At 42.1% G+C, this 15,285-nt stretch overlaps 1 protein-coding gene and 1 pseudogene across 2 annotated transcripts in view; one reads left to right on the top strand and one right to left on the bottom strand.

The window, feature by feature from the left end:
- The window catches only part of sf3a1 (splicing factor 3a, subunit 1), a 15,117-nt gene extending 2,346 nt beyond the window's left edge, over positions 1 to 12,771 (top strand). The window contains exons 1-16 of one of the 2 annotated variants that reach the window (XM_010749161.3): positions 5,664 to 5,729; positions 5,836 to 5,905; positions 8,794 to 8,900; positions 8,988 to 9,192; positions 9,290 to 9,547; positions 9,645 to 9,719; positions 9,811 to 9,961; positions 10,053 to 10,249; positions 10,351 to 10,468; positions 10,557 to 10,864; positions 10,957 to 11,205; positions 11,288 to 11,495; positions 11,579 to 11,733; positions 11,827 to 11,928; positions 12,015 to 12,086; positions 12,434 to 12,771. In XM_010749161.3, coding sequence (XP_010747463.1) covers positions 5,858 to 5,905; positions 8,794 to 8,900; positions 8,988 to 9,192; positions 9,290 to 9,547; positions 9,645 to 9,719; positions 9,811 to 9,961; positions 10,053 to 10,249; positions 10,351 to 10,468; positions 10,557 to 10,864; positions 10,957 to 11,205; positions 11,288 to 11,495; positions 11,579 to 11,733; positions 11,827 to 11,928; positions 12,015 to 12,086; positions 12,434 to 12,535 — 2,355 coding nt within the window. In that variant the 5' untranslated portion in view covers positions 5,664 to 5,729; positions 5,836 to 5,857 and the 3' untranslated portion in view covers positions 12,536 to 12,771. Of the gene's footprint in view, positions 1 to 5,663; positions 5,730 to 5,835; positions 5,906 to 8,793; positions 8,901 to 8,987; positions 9,193 to 9,289; positions 9,548 to 9,644; positions 9,720 to 9,810; positions 9,962 to 10,052; positions 10,250 to 10,350; positions 10,469 to 10,556; positions 10,865 to 10,956; positions 11,206 to 11,287; positions 11,496 to 11,578; positions 11,734 to 11,826; positions 11,929 to 12,014; positions 12,087 to 12,433 lie in introns of those variants that run through there. The other variant, XM_027277978.1, reaches the window with a different exon arrangement.
- LOC113745689 (coiled-coil domain-containing protein 157-like) lies at positions 5,332 to 5,589 on the bottom strand (annotated as a pseudogene).
- Positions 12,772 to 15,285: the final 2,514 nt, after the last annotated feature.

Genomic DNA, 15,285 nt, shown 5'->3' with positions numbered 1-15,285 from the left:
TTTTACATACTTTCACACGTCTCTCCTCTTCTTTATACCATCTGTTAAGCTGTTCCAAATTGGACTCCCACACACTGAATGTCTTCTGACTGTGTCTGGTATCATACTAGCTGGTCTCAAGTGACTCTGCTGCTAAATACTGAACCCATATTCGTAATGTTTTAACCTTTTAATGATTTTAAATGTTGTGTATTTGCTCTTTGCTTGCTTTTTTTTATTCCAATCACAAATGCAACATATGGTCTGATTTTGTACAATCTGTAGCCTTGTGCTGCTTGAGGATGAAGAATAGTTCTTTTTCTAACAGTATATTTTTGGATTATCTTATTTTTAATACCAATAAGAAACAAAACAAGCATAAACAGCGCTGAGATCAAAAAATGTAATGAAGAAAAATCAGGTCCAAGTGATCAATGATGCCGACTCTGTGGAACTGATCTGCTTTGGTCATGTTTAATACAAATGCGCTTGAATATAACTTCTACACCAAGCCTTAACAGAAGAGCCACTGTCCACTGTAAGGTTTTCTTTCTGGCAGCAAATCGTATCGGTAATGTTACATAACCTTGTGCTATCTACAGTAGTTATATTTCTACTTACTACCTTTTTTATTTATCAAGTAACACGTCTAAAATGAAATGTGAGAAAGACATGTCCCTGTTACATCATGACAACTGTTCTTGACTACTAAACGGTGAGCGTAGCGTTGACGCTATGTTCCCTGGCGTCTGTGGCACCAGGGTGAAAGAGCTTAAAACTTCCATTACATGCTTGATGACACAAACTGTAATCGTTAACCCAATTTAGAGATTAACCCCCGAGGTCTTTATCTGTCATCGGGAGTGAATGAAAGGACAGATCAGGTGTTCCTTCGGGCGTACTGAGTGTCACAGTCACAGTTAGTTACCAATACTTTATAAAAACACAGACGCAAGAACAAATAGAAGATTGTTTTGACTTCAACAGCTCTGACTCGAGTCTCTTTGGCTCTCTATTAGACTCAGATTACACAACTGAGCTCGTGAGATCTCAGATTACCGCTGCAAACCCTCCTGATGTGCGGCGAGGACACGAAAACGAGAGCTCACTCTTCATCTCGCTGCACCGCTGAGGACTCACTGTCAGATTCTGTCTCGGAGGGAGTGAAATCAAGGCTGCCCTGGGTGGTGATTCCAGCAGAGTCCTTGCGAGCACTTGGGTTTCCATGGAGACTCTCACTCTCTCCCTCCATTCGTCAGACAGAGCTATCGCCACATCTGCCTCCGTGTCATTGTTTGCTTTGACATCAAGGTTTCCCATTTACTCAGAGCCAGTGACTCATCTGCTGCGAAGGTCGCTCATCCAAAAACATGCAGGTTAGTTTGAGAGCATATCATATATCCAGAAACCTAATATGCAACAGCCATCTGTGCCCTATCTGAATAGCATAATAAAAGCCTTTCTTTCATGTATACACAGTAAGTTATTATATTTACATTTTATAGATTTTTTTTATACAGAATGAGCCTGTACAATTACAAAAACATGATGTTAGTGTTGTATAATTATACAAAGCTGTGTTCTTCTTGTCTTTTCGTCATTTTCTCCTCTGATTTAAGCTCCTGAGATGAGCGAGGACAGTCCACTGCGTTGTTTTGTGTGGATTCTGGCAGCCGTGGTGTTGAGTTGGACAGTTTGAAAGTGAAGTTGCAGAGCTGAGGGGGAGGCAGCAGCCGCGGCGGCCGGTGGCTGGGACATGCGATCCTCGGACCCGGCACTTTGCCTCCGTCCTGCTTTGTTCCCACTGTTGCATCCCAGCCGTGGTGCACTGCTGCTCTTGCCTGGCACACCGGAGAGAAGAACACACGTACGTGATGAGGAATCCTAACAATTTATTCCTCAGGTTAACCTACATAAACTTACAGTAGACTGTTCTGCATGTGTTGTCAGGTGATTTGGTTGCTTTTCAGTTGGTGTGCCGGGCGCGCGAGATGCTCCCACTGCTGAGGTGCGGCTTCCTGTTGATATAAAATGCATAGTGTGTATGTAATACACGTCAATTCACATTATTTTACGCATTATAACTTCTCACCTGTCCTTACCCTGCTGGTTATTATGCACTCTTTCCCTCAGTTTCACACGGCTGGCGTCAGAGTGATGTTCTCCTGCTCCAGAACTTTTATACGAATGTCATTCGCCTGAAACTGTTGCTCCATGTCCAAAAGCACGTTTCCTGTACCTGAAATTACAATGGACAACCGTCAACATGAGTACAGCATTAAACTGGACTAGATACAAGAGGCAAAGTTATTTTTCCAAGTGATGCAAGTGGAAAAATGAGTTTTATGCACACACACACTTTAGGTGGGTGTCTGTCAGTCTGTGATTCATGCATGACCTTTTTAAAGATAAAATTTAATAATTGCCTACTCTGTGGTTGAGCCTGAGCCACAGGGCTGAGCTCTGGGAAAGCCACCATCAGCCTCTCCCTCTCTCTTAAAGCTTGCACATATTCCTTCAGCTCGGCCACGTTGTTCTTCAGCTCGCCTCCGTGTGTTTCCAGCGTCTGCTTGTCATTTTGGAGCTCTGAACACAGTTCCTGCCAACAAGAAGCATCACATCATGAGCTGTTAGTCTTTGTTATGAGTATTTTGGTGCTTTAAAACACAATGCTGCACCTGCTGTTGTGCGAGCTGAGCCTGCACTCGTTCCTTCTCCTGACATCTGCTGCAGCTGCTTGTGTAGGTCCATCTCTCTCTCCTCCCTCTCTCCCAGCTGCCTCTGCGCTCCTCACACTCCTCGTCGAGAGCGTCCACTCTCTTTAACAAAGACTTCTGCTTCGCCTGCATTGACTGGATGCATGGACCGAGAGCGGGGTTGTGGCTGAGACGTTCATGGCGTCCACTGAAAAACAAAAATAATCCGGCGTTTGTCGTGACACTGACCTCTTGCTGGCGACACGCGCTGTGTACTTGGCGTTCTCCTTGTCAGATGGAGTTGAGTTTCAGAGATTTTATCCTCCAGCTGCTGGATCTTTTGCTGGAGTTTGCAGCAGGCCTCCTCCTCCATGTGCAAGGTGGCCAGTTTCTCCTGCGCACATTCTTCTCACGTTCTGCCACCAAGAGAAAATGATCCATCATGCAGATATCAGGTTATTTTATGTGTATAACTTCTGAAAGATATGTCTTACCAGCTGCTTGTAATGTATCTTCCTCTGTGCTACTTTCTCGTTCAGTCTGGAAATTACTCTCCTCCAGCTCAGAGTTTCTGTCTATTAAACATACATTAGTAAATTTGATCTCACTGCGTTCTCCCGTCATATTTATTTATGATTTTCTGCACCTCTTTTGAATTGCTGTTGCTCCTCTTGCAGCCGTTGCTCTGTTTCTTTAAGGATCTTTGAGCTTTGCGCAGTGAAAACTCCAGCTGGACGCTGTTCGCTTGATGTTTTTCCCTCTCTTGCTTGAACTCTTCTGTGCTCTCTCCAACTGTGACCTGAATCTCTCCCGCTCTGTTTCTGCTACTGCGAGTCTGTCTCGAGAGGCTGCACCGTGCCCGCCACATCTTCAAGTGTTTGGCCAGCCGGCATGTCTCTGAGCTGCTCATTGGCCCACTGGCAACGTCGCCTGCTGTTCATGTTGCCCCAGGTCCAGGGTGTCCTCCACGGCCACCAAGAGAGGCTGCAGAGATGAGGGCGGCCCTCGCTCTGAAACAGTTCCACCAGCGCTCTCCGTTTTTTCTCAGAGTGGATTGCACTCGATGACACGCATCGCAGGGAACAAGAGATGACTGATTGTCTGGCAGCTTACATTGTGGCTGTGTGACTTTAGGATGCTGTGGGAGTTGTTGGTAGGACTGGAGGATGGCCGACACTTGTTAGGAGGATCTTGTTGAAGTTGGGGCAGATAACAACGTCTGCAAAAGTCACCTTGGGCTCATTTGGTGCGAGGAGACAGATGACACTGACTCTGTCTCATCACAGTCAAACGCTTTTGTCTGTTTCTTGCTGTCTTTGTTGATCACCTAGAAGAAAAGGAAAACTAATGACATATACCAGTTCTTTATCACATATTTGGCATTATTGTATTTCACTTAAAGGACCAGTGTGTAGGATTTAGTGGCATCTAGCACTGTAATTCTTGATTGCAACCTCATGCAAACGCAAAAGACACCATCTAACCATGTTTAGTTTGTCTGTTTGGGCTACTGCAGAAAGTGGCAGTCACGTCCATGGAAGAGGACCAAGAGTGTTTGAAGTAATGGGGTGCGTAATGGCCCCAAAAGGACGGTGTGAAACGGTGAATATATTTTGTGGAGCATCACAATCCCTGCAAAATTACTCATTTTAATACAATATGTAATATTTTGGTCCAATAACATTCATATGTGAAGATCTGGGTAATTTTTGCTGGCAATCAAACTTTTTTTAATCCCCTGAGCAGCTTCTAAATAAACTATGGGGTGCCGTTTGTAAAGCGTCTCGCTCTGAAATAACAGCAACATTTTGTCACTTTAGATTTATTATTTAACATTTATATTTAACATTTAGATTATTTATATTTAACATTTAGATTATATTTAACATTATATTAACATTTATATTTTATTACATTTAGATTTTAATTTAACATTATTTAGATTTATATTTAACATTTAATTTAATTTAATTAGATTTAATTTAACTTTAGATTTAGATTTATTTTAACATTTAGATTTATTTAGATTTAGCATTTAGATTTTACATTTAACATTTGGATTTAATATTTAAAATATCTCTAAGTTCACAATATTGTTCTAAATGTGCAAAAAAGTGACTCTCAAAAATTCAAACCAGTTTTTTAAACATTGTTTTTAGCTAAATGTGACAAAATGTTGCTGTTATTTTCAGAGCGAGCGCTTTACAAACGGCACCCCATATGCACACAGGGTCAAACAGGTCTGTCTGCAATGTGGCGCTCCAGGAAAACAGGAAAACATCATGGTTTGTGTTAGAATAAGAATGTGCATGTTCATATGTGAATACAGATATATAAGGCTTTATTCCCCACTGATCAAAACATAGTTATATATCATATACCTCTCTAAATCTCACACACTGGACACACTTTAAATCGTGCAGGTCTCCTACCTTTAGTGCTGGCAAATGTAACTAGATTACTCCAGTAGTTTCTGACTACAAGACCGACAGACAGGCATCCTGTCTGCCGGTCTTGCTCCCTCCCATGGCTGCACTGATCTGCTCAACACTAGCGTTGAAGCTCTGCGAAGGAGCAGCAGTCTTGTTCATGGAGGAGGAGAGAGCTAATTTAAATAATAATTTTAAATAATAATAATATTTAATGTGACGTCACGTCAGGCCGTGTGTTTACTGTCGATCACCAGCTCCAGTAACACCAATGTGGGAGTGCTGGTTGAATGCATCCTCCCCATCCACGAAGTCATACTGCTCCAGCAGGGCCACCATGTCCAGGCTGCAGGACAGTTTGTCGGGGAACTTCCAGGAGGAGAAGCGGGACCGGTCCGGTTCTGGAGAACACGTCCAGAGTGGCACCCTGAAGGTCGAACCAGGTCTCTGCGGAGACTGTCGATGCAGTCTGCCGACCCAAGAACTCACTCATGTCGGACACGCTTTGTTGACTGAGCGTCTCCTTGGCAACCTCCTAAAAAAAGTACTACCAAGTCCCAGAATGCTTTGCGGGCGTGTCACCGGAAGTACTAGGCGTCCATTGGGTGAACGAAAGCGCGACGCAGTGGTGTTAGCTGTTAGCTTAGCTGCTGCTGAAGAACGTGGAATATTCCGCGTTTTTAAAGTATTGTAAACTATTGTACTGTTCTTGTTGGTTCGTGTGTTTGTAGGTGAGCTTCGGAAGATACAGCCATGCCGCCCGGGCCTGTTCAGATCGTTCAGCCGGAGTCCAACAACAAGGTACGGCTGCGAGTTGCTTCTGTTAGCACCGAGCTAATGGGAACGAGTTTTAGAGTAACTAATGTGTGGTTTATCACAGGGGGTGAGTATTGTTACTGTTAAAGGTTAATAAAGGTAGATAGAGGCAGAAGCGGTCCACTAATCTAATGATCGGGGGTTCGATCCCGGCTCCTCCAGTCTGGAAAGCTAATGGACCTGTGAGTCGCTTTGGAGAAAAAATGACTGAATGTAAATGTACATTGTTATGGCGATTTTTTAAGAAAAACTCTTGCATAAAGGAGACTGGATTCAAAGTTAGAGTTTAGTTGTTTATTATCTTGTACAAAGGAGTGTTTAACAGTGCCACACACAAAAAGGGGTTAGAGAAAAGGCTCCTGAGGAGCTCTAACAGTTGGTTCTTATACTTTTTTAAAGAAAGAAAAAAACTTTGAATAGGAAGACTGGATTCAAGGTTTTAAGTTGATTTATTATTCTTTTACAAGAAGGAGCGTTTAACGTGGCAACACACAAAAGGGGTTAAGAGAGAAAAGGCTCCTTGAGGAGCTCTAACAGTTGGTTCTTATACATTTTTTTTTTTAAAGAAAAACTCTTAATAAGGAGGACTGGATTCAAAGTATAGTTTAAGTTGGATTATTATTCTTGTACAAAAAGGAGGTTTAACAGTGCAACACCACAAAAGGGGTTACGAGAAAGGCTCCTTGGAGCTCTAACAGTTGGTTCTTTACATTTTTTAAAGAAAAACTTGAATAAGGAGACTGGATTCAGGTTAAGTTGGAATTTATTATTCTTGTACAAGAAGGAGCTTTAACAGTGCAACACACAAAGGGGTTACAGAGAAAGGCTCCTTGAGGAGCTCTAACAGTTGGTTCTTATACATTTTTTTAAGAAAACTTGAATAAGGAAGACTGGATTCAGGGTTAAGTTGGATATTTATTTTCTTGTACAAAGGAGCGTTTAACAGTGCAACACACAAAAAGGGTTCAGAGAAAAGGCTCCTTGAGGAGCTCTACAGTTGGTTCTTATACTTTTTTTAAAAGAGAAAAACTCTTGAATAAGAGGACTGATTAAGTATCAAAGTTTAAGTTGAATTATTCTTGTTCAACAAGGGAGCGTTTAACAGTGCAACACACAAAAAGGGGTTACAGAGAAAAGGCTCCTTGAGGAGCTCTAACAGTTGTTCTTATACCTTTTTTAAAGAAAACTCTGATAAGGAGACTGAAGTTCAAAGTTTAAGTTGAATTTATTATTCTTGTTCAAAAAGAGCATTTAACAGTGCAACACCAAAAGGGGTTGAGAGAAAAGGCTCCTTGAGGAGCTCTAACAGTTGGTTCTTATACTTTTTTTAAGAAAATCTTGAATAAGGAAGATTGGTTCAAAGTTTTAAGTGAATTTATTATTCTTGTACAAGGAGCGTTTAACAGTGCAACACACAAAAAGGGGTTACAGAGAAAGGGCTCCTTGAGGAGCTCTAAACAGTTGGTTCTTATACATTTTTTAAAGAAAAACTTGAATAAGGAAGACTGGATTCGAGGTTTAAGTTGGATTTATTATTCTTGTACAAGAAGGGAGCGTTTAACAGTGCCACACACAAAAGGGGTTACAGAGAAAAGGCTCCTTGAGGAGCTCTAACATTTTACATTTTTTTAAAAATGGGCTGTCTCAGATAAAATCATAGCTTTCTTTTTTTTGGTTTTCTGCTCAGTAATGAGCATTAGGTTTTATATCCAAATGATACTTCCCTAACCTGTCTTTCCTAACCTTGTACTACTGATTTATAATTATCTCTCCCTGCCAGCCTCAGTCAGTCACAGGCCAAATAAGTGAAGTGCATGAGACATACAAAAGACAGAAAACACACACACTATATGAATTAAAACATCTGAACCCCAGTATAATCCTAATTTTTATAACATACATGAGACTGTTTCCATAACTCCAATACAACGGAGGAGCAGCTAAAACTTTTGGCAACTAACAGTGGCAACACAATAGAAGTGAAAATTTGTGCATTAACCACAGTAACCAATATATTTCTTTATAGACAAGAGTAGTACTGATGTTGAAAGTGCTTTGAACAAAAATAGATAGATAAAATAAGTATATAAAAAAAATAGGAAGTGAGCGTAGAAATAAAAATGGTTTATGAGAAGAAACTACAAAAACAGGATAAAGGACTGTGTGCAATTAAATTAGGCTGTAAACAGACTAATTAAAGTCACATTCACAGCAGGGGTAGTCAGAAATGACTAGCTCTAGAGCAGACAGCTGAAGAGAGGGGGAACGACACACAGCAAAGGACCACAGGCCAGATTCGAAACTGGGTCGCTCCAGGAAGGACTCAGCCTTTATAGGCACATTTTTCTAATCCACCTTGTATATTGTGAGGTGCTCAGCAAGTAAATTCACTCAGTGTGGGATCGATAAAATCTCTAATGATTAGTTCTAATTATCGACGAATCTGTCAATCGTCTTCTCAATTAAATGTCAGCAAATGCTGAAAGAAATCTTAATCACAACATCCTCAAATGTACACAAGCCAAACATATTCAGTTTATGTCATAGAGGACTAAAGAAACCAGAAAATATTCACAATTTTAAAAACTGAGAATCAGAATTTCGACACTTTAAAAATGTCTCAAGACGATTAATTGATGATCAGAATAGTTGTATAGTTTAATTGTCACTGCTGTAATGCATAAGGAGGGGTTATCTTATGATTTGGGACACTGATATTTGAAGTAAGTTGAAGCTAATGTGTTGATTGTCGGTCAGGAATAACAGAAGTGACTTCACTATGGTCTGGATGCAGAGGATGCTTATTTAATTGTTGTTATCATTTATTAAATTGTGACTACTACAGCCTAACGAATGTTAATTTTTGTCAACAGAACGATGCCGTTGATGAAACCCCAGCTACTAAACCCATCGTTGGTATCATTTATCCACCTCCTGAGGTCCGAAACATAGTCGACAAGACAGCCAGTTTTGTCGCCAGGTCGGTTACTTTTTATCTTTTATACAGCTATGATTTCATATGGATTTTATGTCTTGTAATTTAACTATTGTCTTGTCTATTTCTCAGGAACGGGCCTGAGTTTGAAGCAAGAATCCGTCAGAATGAGATCAACAACCCAAAGTTTAATTTCCTCAACCCTAATGACCCGTACCATGCCTACTACCGCCACAAGGTCAATGAGTTCAAGGAGGGGAAAGCACAGGAGCCGTCTGCGGCCGTGCCTAAGGTTATGCAGCAGGCCATGCAGCAGTCCCAACAGCTTCCTCAAAAAGTAAGACGTCACGTTTCAGTCTGCTCTTTTTCCTAACTGCATATAAATTGGTAGTATTTGTTCATAACAGCTGATATTCTCTGTGTGTTGTCAAAAGGTTCAGTCACAGGTGATTCAAGAGACAGTTGTCCCCAAAGAGCCGCCTCCTGAGTTTGAGTTCATTGCGGATCCTCCGTCAATCTCCGCATTCGATCTGGATGTCGTGAAGCTCACAGCCCAGTTTGTCGCTCGTAACGGCCGCCAGTTTCTCACTCAGCTCATGCAGAAAGAACAGAGGAACTACCAGTTTGACTTTTTGCGGCCGCAGCACAGCCTTTTCAACTATTTCACCAAACTGGTTGAGCAGTACACAAAGGTGACCTGGCACGCACCGTGTCTCTATGATATTATTATTACCGTTTGTTTGCGTTCTGATGCTGAGCTGTATCTTGATCTCGTCTCCCTGCCTGTAGATTCTGATCCCTCCCAAAGGCCTCCTGACCAAGCTGAAGAGAGAAGCTGAGAATCCAAGAGAGGTTATGGACCAGGTAATCCCCTTAAAGTGCGACTGTGACTCAGGGTAAGCATTTAATAGCATGTGACTTGTCTTAATCAGCTGTTCTGCTGCACAACCATCAGGTGAGGTACCGTGTTGAGTGGGCGAAGTTCCAGGAGCGTGAGAGAAAGAAGGAGGAGGAGGAAAGAGAGAAAGAACGTGTGGCGTACGCCCAAATCGACTGGCATGACTTCGTAGTGGTTGAGACGGTGGATTTCCAGCCCAACGAACAAGGTAACATGACCGCACTAATCACAATCTTTCAAACGTGCCGTCTGAATGCAGCCACATTCACTCATCTTTATCTGCACCTCTGTTCCCTCAGGCCACTTCCCCCCGCCTACCACACCAGAGGAGCTCGGCGCCCGCATCCTGATCCAAGAGCGCTACGAGAAGTACGGAGAGAGCGAGGAGGTGGAGATGGAGGTTGAGAGCGAGGATGACGACGATGACCGGGAGGATAGGAACAACGGGCAGCCTTCACAGCCTGATCAGGACACACAAGTGCAGGACATGGACGAGGTAAGAACCGTTCATTGTTGCACTCTAATTCAGAGGGATATTATTGGTTTGTTGGAATCCTGGTAACCGCATGTCATTCTTCCCCCTCCTGCTTTTCTCAGGGATCTGATGATGATGATGATGGCATGAAGGCTCCACTGCCACCAGACAACCCTATGCCACCCCCACTGCCCCCAACTCCAGACCAGGTTATTATTCGCAAAGACTACGACCCCAAAGGTAAAACATGCGCTTCTTTTAAATGAGTGAATAACAACCTATCGCTATGTACAGTGTGTGTTAATCTTGTGCTATGTTCTCCTCACAGCTTCCAAGCCTCAGCCCTCAGTTGCAGCTCCGGATGAGTACCTCATCTCACCAATTACCGGTGAGAAGATCCCAGCCAGTAAGATGCAAGAGCACATGCGTATCGGTCTCCTGGATCCACGCTGGCTGGAGCTCAGGGACCGCACTATCAGAGAGAGGCAGACTGAGGACGAAGTCTACGCTCCTGGTTTGGATATCGAGAGCAGCTTGAAGCAGCTGGCTGAGAGGCGTACCGATATCTTCGGTGTGGAAGAGACGGCCATCGGTAAGAAGATCGGAGAAGAAGAAATCCAGAAGCCAGAGGAGAAGGTGAGGATGCTGATGGTTTATATCACACAGAGTTCCTGAGTTGAAGGATTAGGTCAGCACAGTGTGATCTCTGACCGTTTTTATGTTACCAGGTCACTTGGGATGGACACTCTGGAAGCATGGCTCGTACCCAGCAGGCAGCGCAGGCCAACATCACCCTGCAGGAGCAGATCGAAGCCATTCACAAGGCCAAAGGACTGGTGGGAGAGGATGACACTAAGGAGAAAATCGGCCCGAGCAAGCCGAGTGAGATCCATCACCAGCCTCCGATGCCCTCGTCTTCGTCCATTTTGCCTAAACCCAGTCCTCCAATCACATCAGTGCCTCGCCCACCTTCCACTGTGAGTCACTTAAAAAAACATTAATTGTTAATTAAATTAAATCATGAAGTTTAAACTAATACGACATGTTCTTCGCAAACAGCTGGCACCTCAAGTGCGCACCACTCTGCTGTCTGCTGTCCCTGTGATACCGAGACCGCCCGTGTCTCCTGTGGTGCACCTTGCACCAGGACAGGTCATAGCATCAATGCCTCGTATGATCTCTGCTCCCCGCATCAACGTGGTCCCCATGCCACCGTCAGCGCCTCACATTATGGCGCCCAGACCACCTCCCATGGTTGTGCCAGCTGGTAAGATGAAAGTTTCCAAAGACAGATTGCTCACATCCAAAATAAATCTGCAGAGAATTAATAACTGCTTCTTCTTCTTCCAGCGTTTGTTCCCGCTCCACCAGTACCACAACCGCCGAGCTCTGCTCCTGCACCGCCATCCCACCCACCTCCACCTCATGATGATGAGCCAGTCAGCAAGAAGATGAAGACAGAGGACAACCTTATTCCAGAGGAGGAGTTCCTTCGTAGAAATAAGGTACGTCAGAGCAGTGAAATGTGACGGTCTGCATGCAGACAAAATTCCTGCTGTCTTAACTTGAGCCATGATTTATTTTATTTTCTTCTCCAGGGTCCTGTGGCGGTTAAAGTTCAAGTACCCAACATGCAGGACAAGACCGAATGGAAGCTGAATGGCCAAGTGCTGAATTTCACTGTCCCACTCACAGATCAGGTATGCAGATGTCGGCTTATTGTTTCCCTCTTTATATTGAGTATATGTAAGTGCATGTACCACATTCTAATGCAATGTCTCCACAGGTGTCTGTCATTAAAGTCAAAATCCATGAAGCTACCGGCATGCCAGCAGGGAAACAGAAGTTGCAGTATGAGGTAAACTTTTACTTTTAACCTTTTAAATCTGAGGCCATGGCTCTCTGCTAGAAAACAGTGAAATGCTCCTTCAGGGTTGGGAGCGAGTTGCAGCCCCAAGCGAAGGCTTTCAAGTATCCTCGGGCTTGTTCACACGTGAAAATGGAGCATGAGGTTGTTCCCTGGGCACCTTCCTGGGAGGAGACCCCAGGGCAGACCCAGAACCAGCTGGAAGGGACTACATAGCCCATCTAGCCTGGCAACGCCCCGGGATCCCCCAGGAGGAGCTGGAATGCGTTGCTGTGAAGAGCGATAGATGGATGAACTCGAGTGATTAAATAACACGTATTTTCTTCTGCTCATTTCAGGGTATTTTCATCAAGGATTCCAACTCTCTGGCTTATTACAACATGAACAACGGTTCGATCATCCACTTGGCGCTGAAGGAGAGAGGTGGAAGAAAGAAGTGAGCCCTGCAGGAAGACTTGTGGATGTTGTGTCACTCCTTCCTGTCATGCTATTTTAGTTTAACGACAATTATTATAATGCAAATTTGTGTGAAGAGTATAATTTCCTAAATGTTAGAATGCTAAATGAATTATACTGTAACACTCACAGGCACGGCTTCATGATCATAACTAACTTGTACGACAATGTAGAGCTCTGTATTGTCTGTTCATCTGAATAAAGGAATTTAAAAAATCCACTTTTGAGGCTTTGTGTTGATGTGTAAAGTGATTAATAACACAGCGTGTCTGATATAGTGCAGAAATGAACAGAGTCTAGTAGTGATGTGTCGGTCGTGAACAAGCCAGTTCAGCGCTAAATCTGGCTGAATTATGAAAGGTATACGTGGTAACGTGAAGAGCCGAAAGCTCTTTTTGGGCTGAGTCAAGTGATCTGGCTCCCTAAAAAGAACCGAACTTCCCATCACTAGAGTCCAGACCAGAGGTGTCCAAACTTTTTATAAAGAGGGCCAGATCTGACAATGTGAAGATGCCCAGGGGCCAATACTAACTATCTAAACCAATCAGGCGTGAACAAATCTAAAAACCAGTTCTTCCTTTCTTTCACATCCCAAGTCAGATAACAGAATAAACTTTATGGAACACGTTAAACTTGCATTCATTCATTTTAAACATGACTTATTATGAGTAATGCAAAGTCTGTTAACATTTATTTATTTATTCATTTTTTCCCAATTTCTTTATTGAGTTTTTGCAGACAGTACAAAAACTACAATATTTTCATATAACGTCAGAGTGTCTGCTTTAAAGTGAAGTACAAAAAAAAGGCAAGACAAAAAGAGAACCCCAACCTGAATCCCACTATCCCTCCTGACAACCCATATCAGATGTAGTCACAGTAAGCGATTAGGTTATTACACAACATATAACATCAAAAGTAAGAAAAATATGTAGTACAGTAAGATATAAGAAAGAAGAGGAGAAAATAAATAAATACTGTACTCTCTTTCCAACTGTATTAAGAAACATCCTCACCATCATCAGGAGTGACATTGAGACAATATAAGCCAGCAGTGGATAAAGTCTGAGTAATGCAAAGTCTGTTAACATTAAAGCTTAAAACATAACTCTTTCAGAAAATAATATTTTGTGTCACATCTTATGCTTTGTACCCTATAGGTCTTATTTTTTCCTCCTATTTGTTTCGTTGTTGTAGTTTTATGCTTTTTACTTTTCTTCTAATCTCTAGTTTTTCATGCAACTGCTCTGTTACCTTAAGAACTGTCTATTTCTGTTTTTACTCTGCTCTGTGACGCACTTTGGGCTACAATTCTGTATGAAAGGTGCTATATAAATAAATAAAGTTGAAGTTGATATATAACACCAGCAGCTATGTCCTTAGAGGTTCAAATACTTAGTTATGTCAACCAAAAAAGGCAAATCTGGCAGCCATACAGCATCTGACAATCCTAGCAGCCCATAAATAATATTTTATTGACCCCCGGGCCGTACTTTGGACTTCCCTGGTCTAGACTTAATTGTTGGGGATTTACTTTGTGGATTTGCTCTGAAGCAGATGAGTCAAATTACAGACATGGGACCAAGTCTTTCTTCGCTCATTTCAGGGTATTTTCATCAAGGATTCCAACTCTCTGGCTTATATACAACATGGAACAACGGTTCGATCATCCACTTGGCGCTGAAGGAGAGAGGTGGAAGAAAGAAGTGACCCTGCGAAGACTTGTGATGTGTCACTCTTCCTGTCATGCTATTTTAGTTTAACGACAATTATATAATGCAAATTTGTGTGAAGAGTATAATTTCCTAAATGTTAGAATGCTAAATGAATTATACTGTAACACTCACAGGCACGGCTTCAGATCATAACAACTTGTACGACAATGTAGAGCCTGTATTGTCTGTTCATCTGAATAAAGGAATTTAAAAATCCACTTTTGAGGCTTTGTGTTGATGTGTAAGGTGATTAAAAACACAGCATCGGAGATAGTCAGTAGGGATGTGTCGGTCATGAACGACCAGTTCAGGCAAATCTGGCTGAATTATGAAAGGTATAACGTGGTAACGCGAAGAGCCGAAAGCTCTTTTTTGGGCTGAGTCAAATATCTGGCTCCCTAAAAAAACCGAACTTCCCATCATAGAGTCTAGACCAGAGGTCTAATTTTACAATTGTGAAGATGCCCAGGGGCCAATACTAACATCTTAAAAAATTACCACAATTACAATGTAACCAAATCTAAACCAATCAGGCGTGAACAAATCTAAAAACTAGTTCTTCCTTTCTTTCACATCTCAAGTCAGATAACAGAATAAACTTTATGGAACATGTTAAACTTGCATGTTCATTTTAAACATGACTTATGAGTAATGCAAAGTCTGTTAACATTTATTTATTTATTCATTGTTTCCAATTTCTTTATTGAGTTTTTGCAGACAGTACAAAAACTACAATATTTCACATAACGTCAGAGTGTCTGCTTTAAAGTGAAGTACAAAAAAAAGGCAAGACAAAAGAGAACCCCAACTGGAATCCCACTATCCCCCCGACAACCCATATCAGATGTAGTCACAGTAAGCGATTAGGTTATTACACAACATATAACATCAAAAGTAGGAAAAATATGTAGTACAGTAAGAGATAAGAAAGAAAGAGGAGGAGAAAGAAGAGGAGAAAATAAATAAATACTGTACTCTTTCTTTCCAACTGTATTAAGAAACATCCTCAGCATCAATCA

Source organism: Larimichthys crocea, chromosome III, assembly GCF_000972845.2.
Source record: "Larimichthys crocea isolate SSNF chromosome III, L_crocea_2.0, whole genome shotgun sequence".
Lineage (NCBI taxonomy): Eukaryota > Metazoa > Chordata > Actinopteri > Sciaenidae > Larimichthys > Larimichthys crocea.
This window is presented reverse-complemented; position numbering and strand designations above follow the sequence as displayed.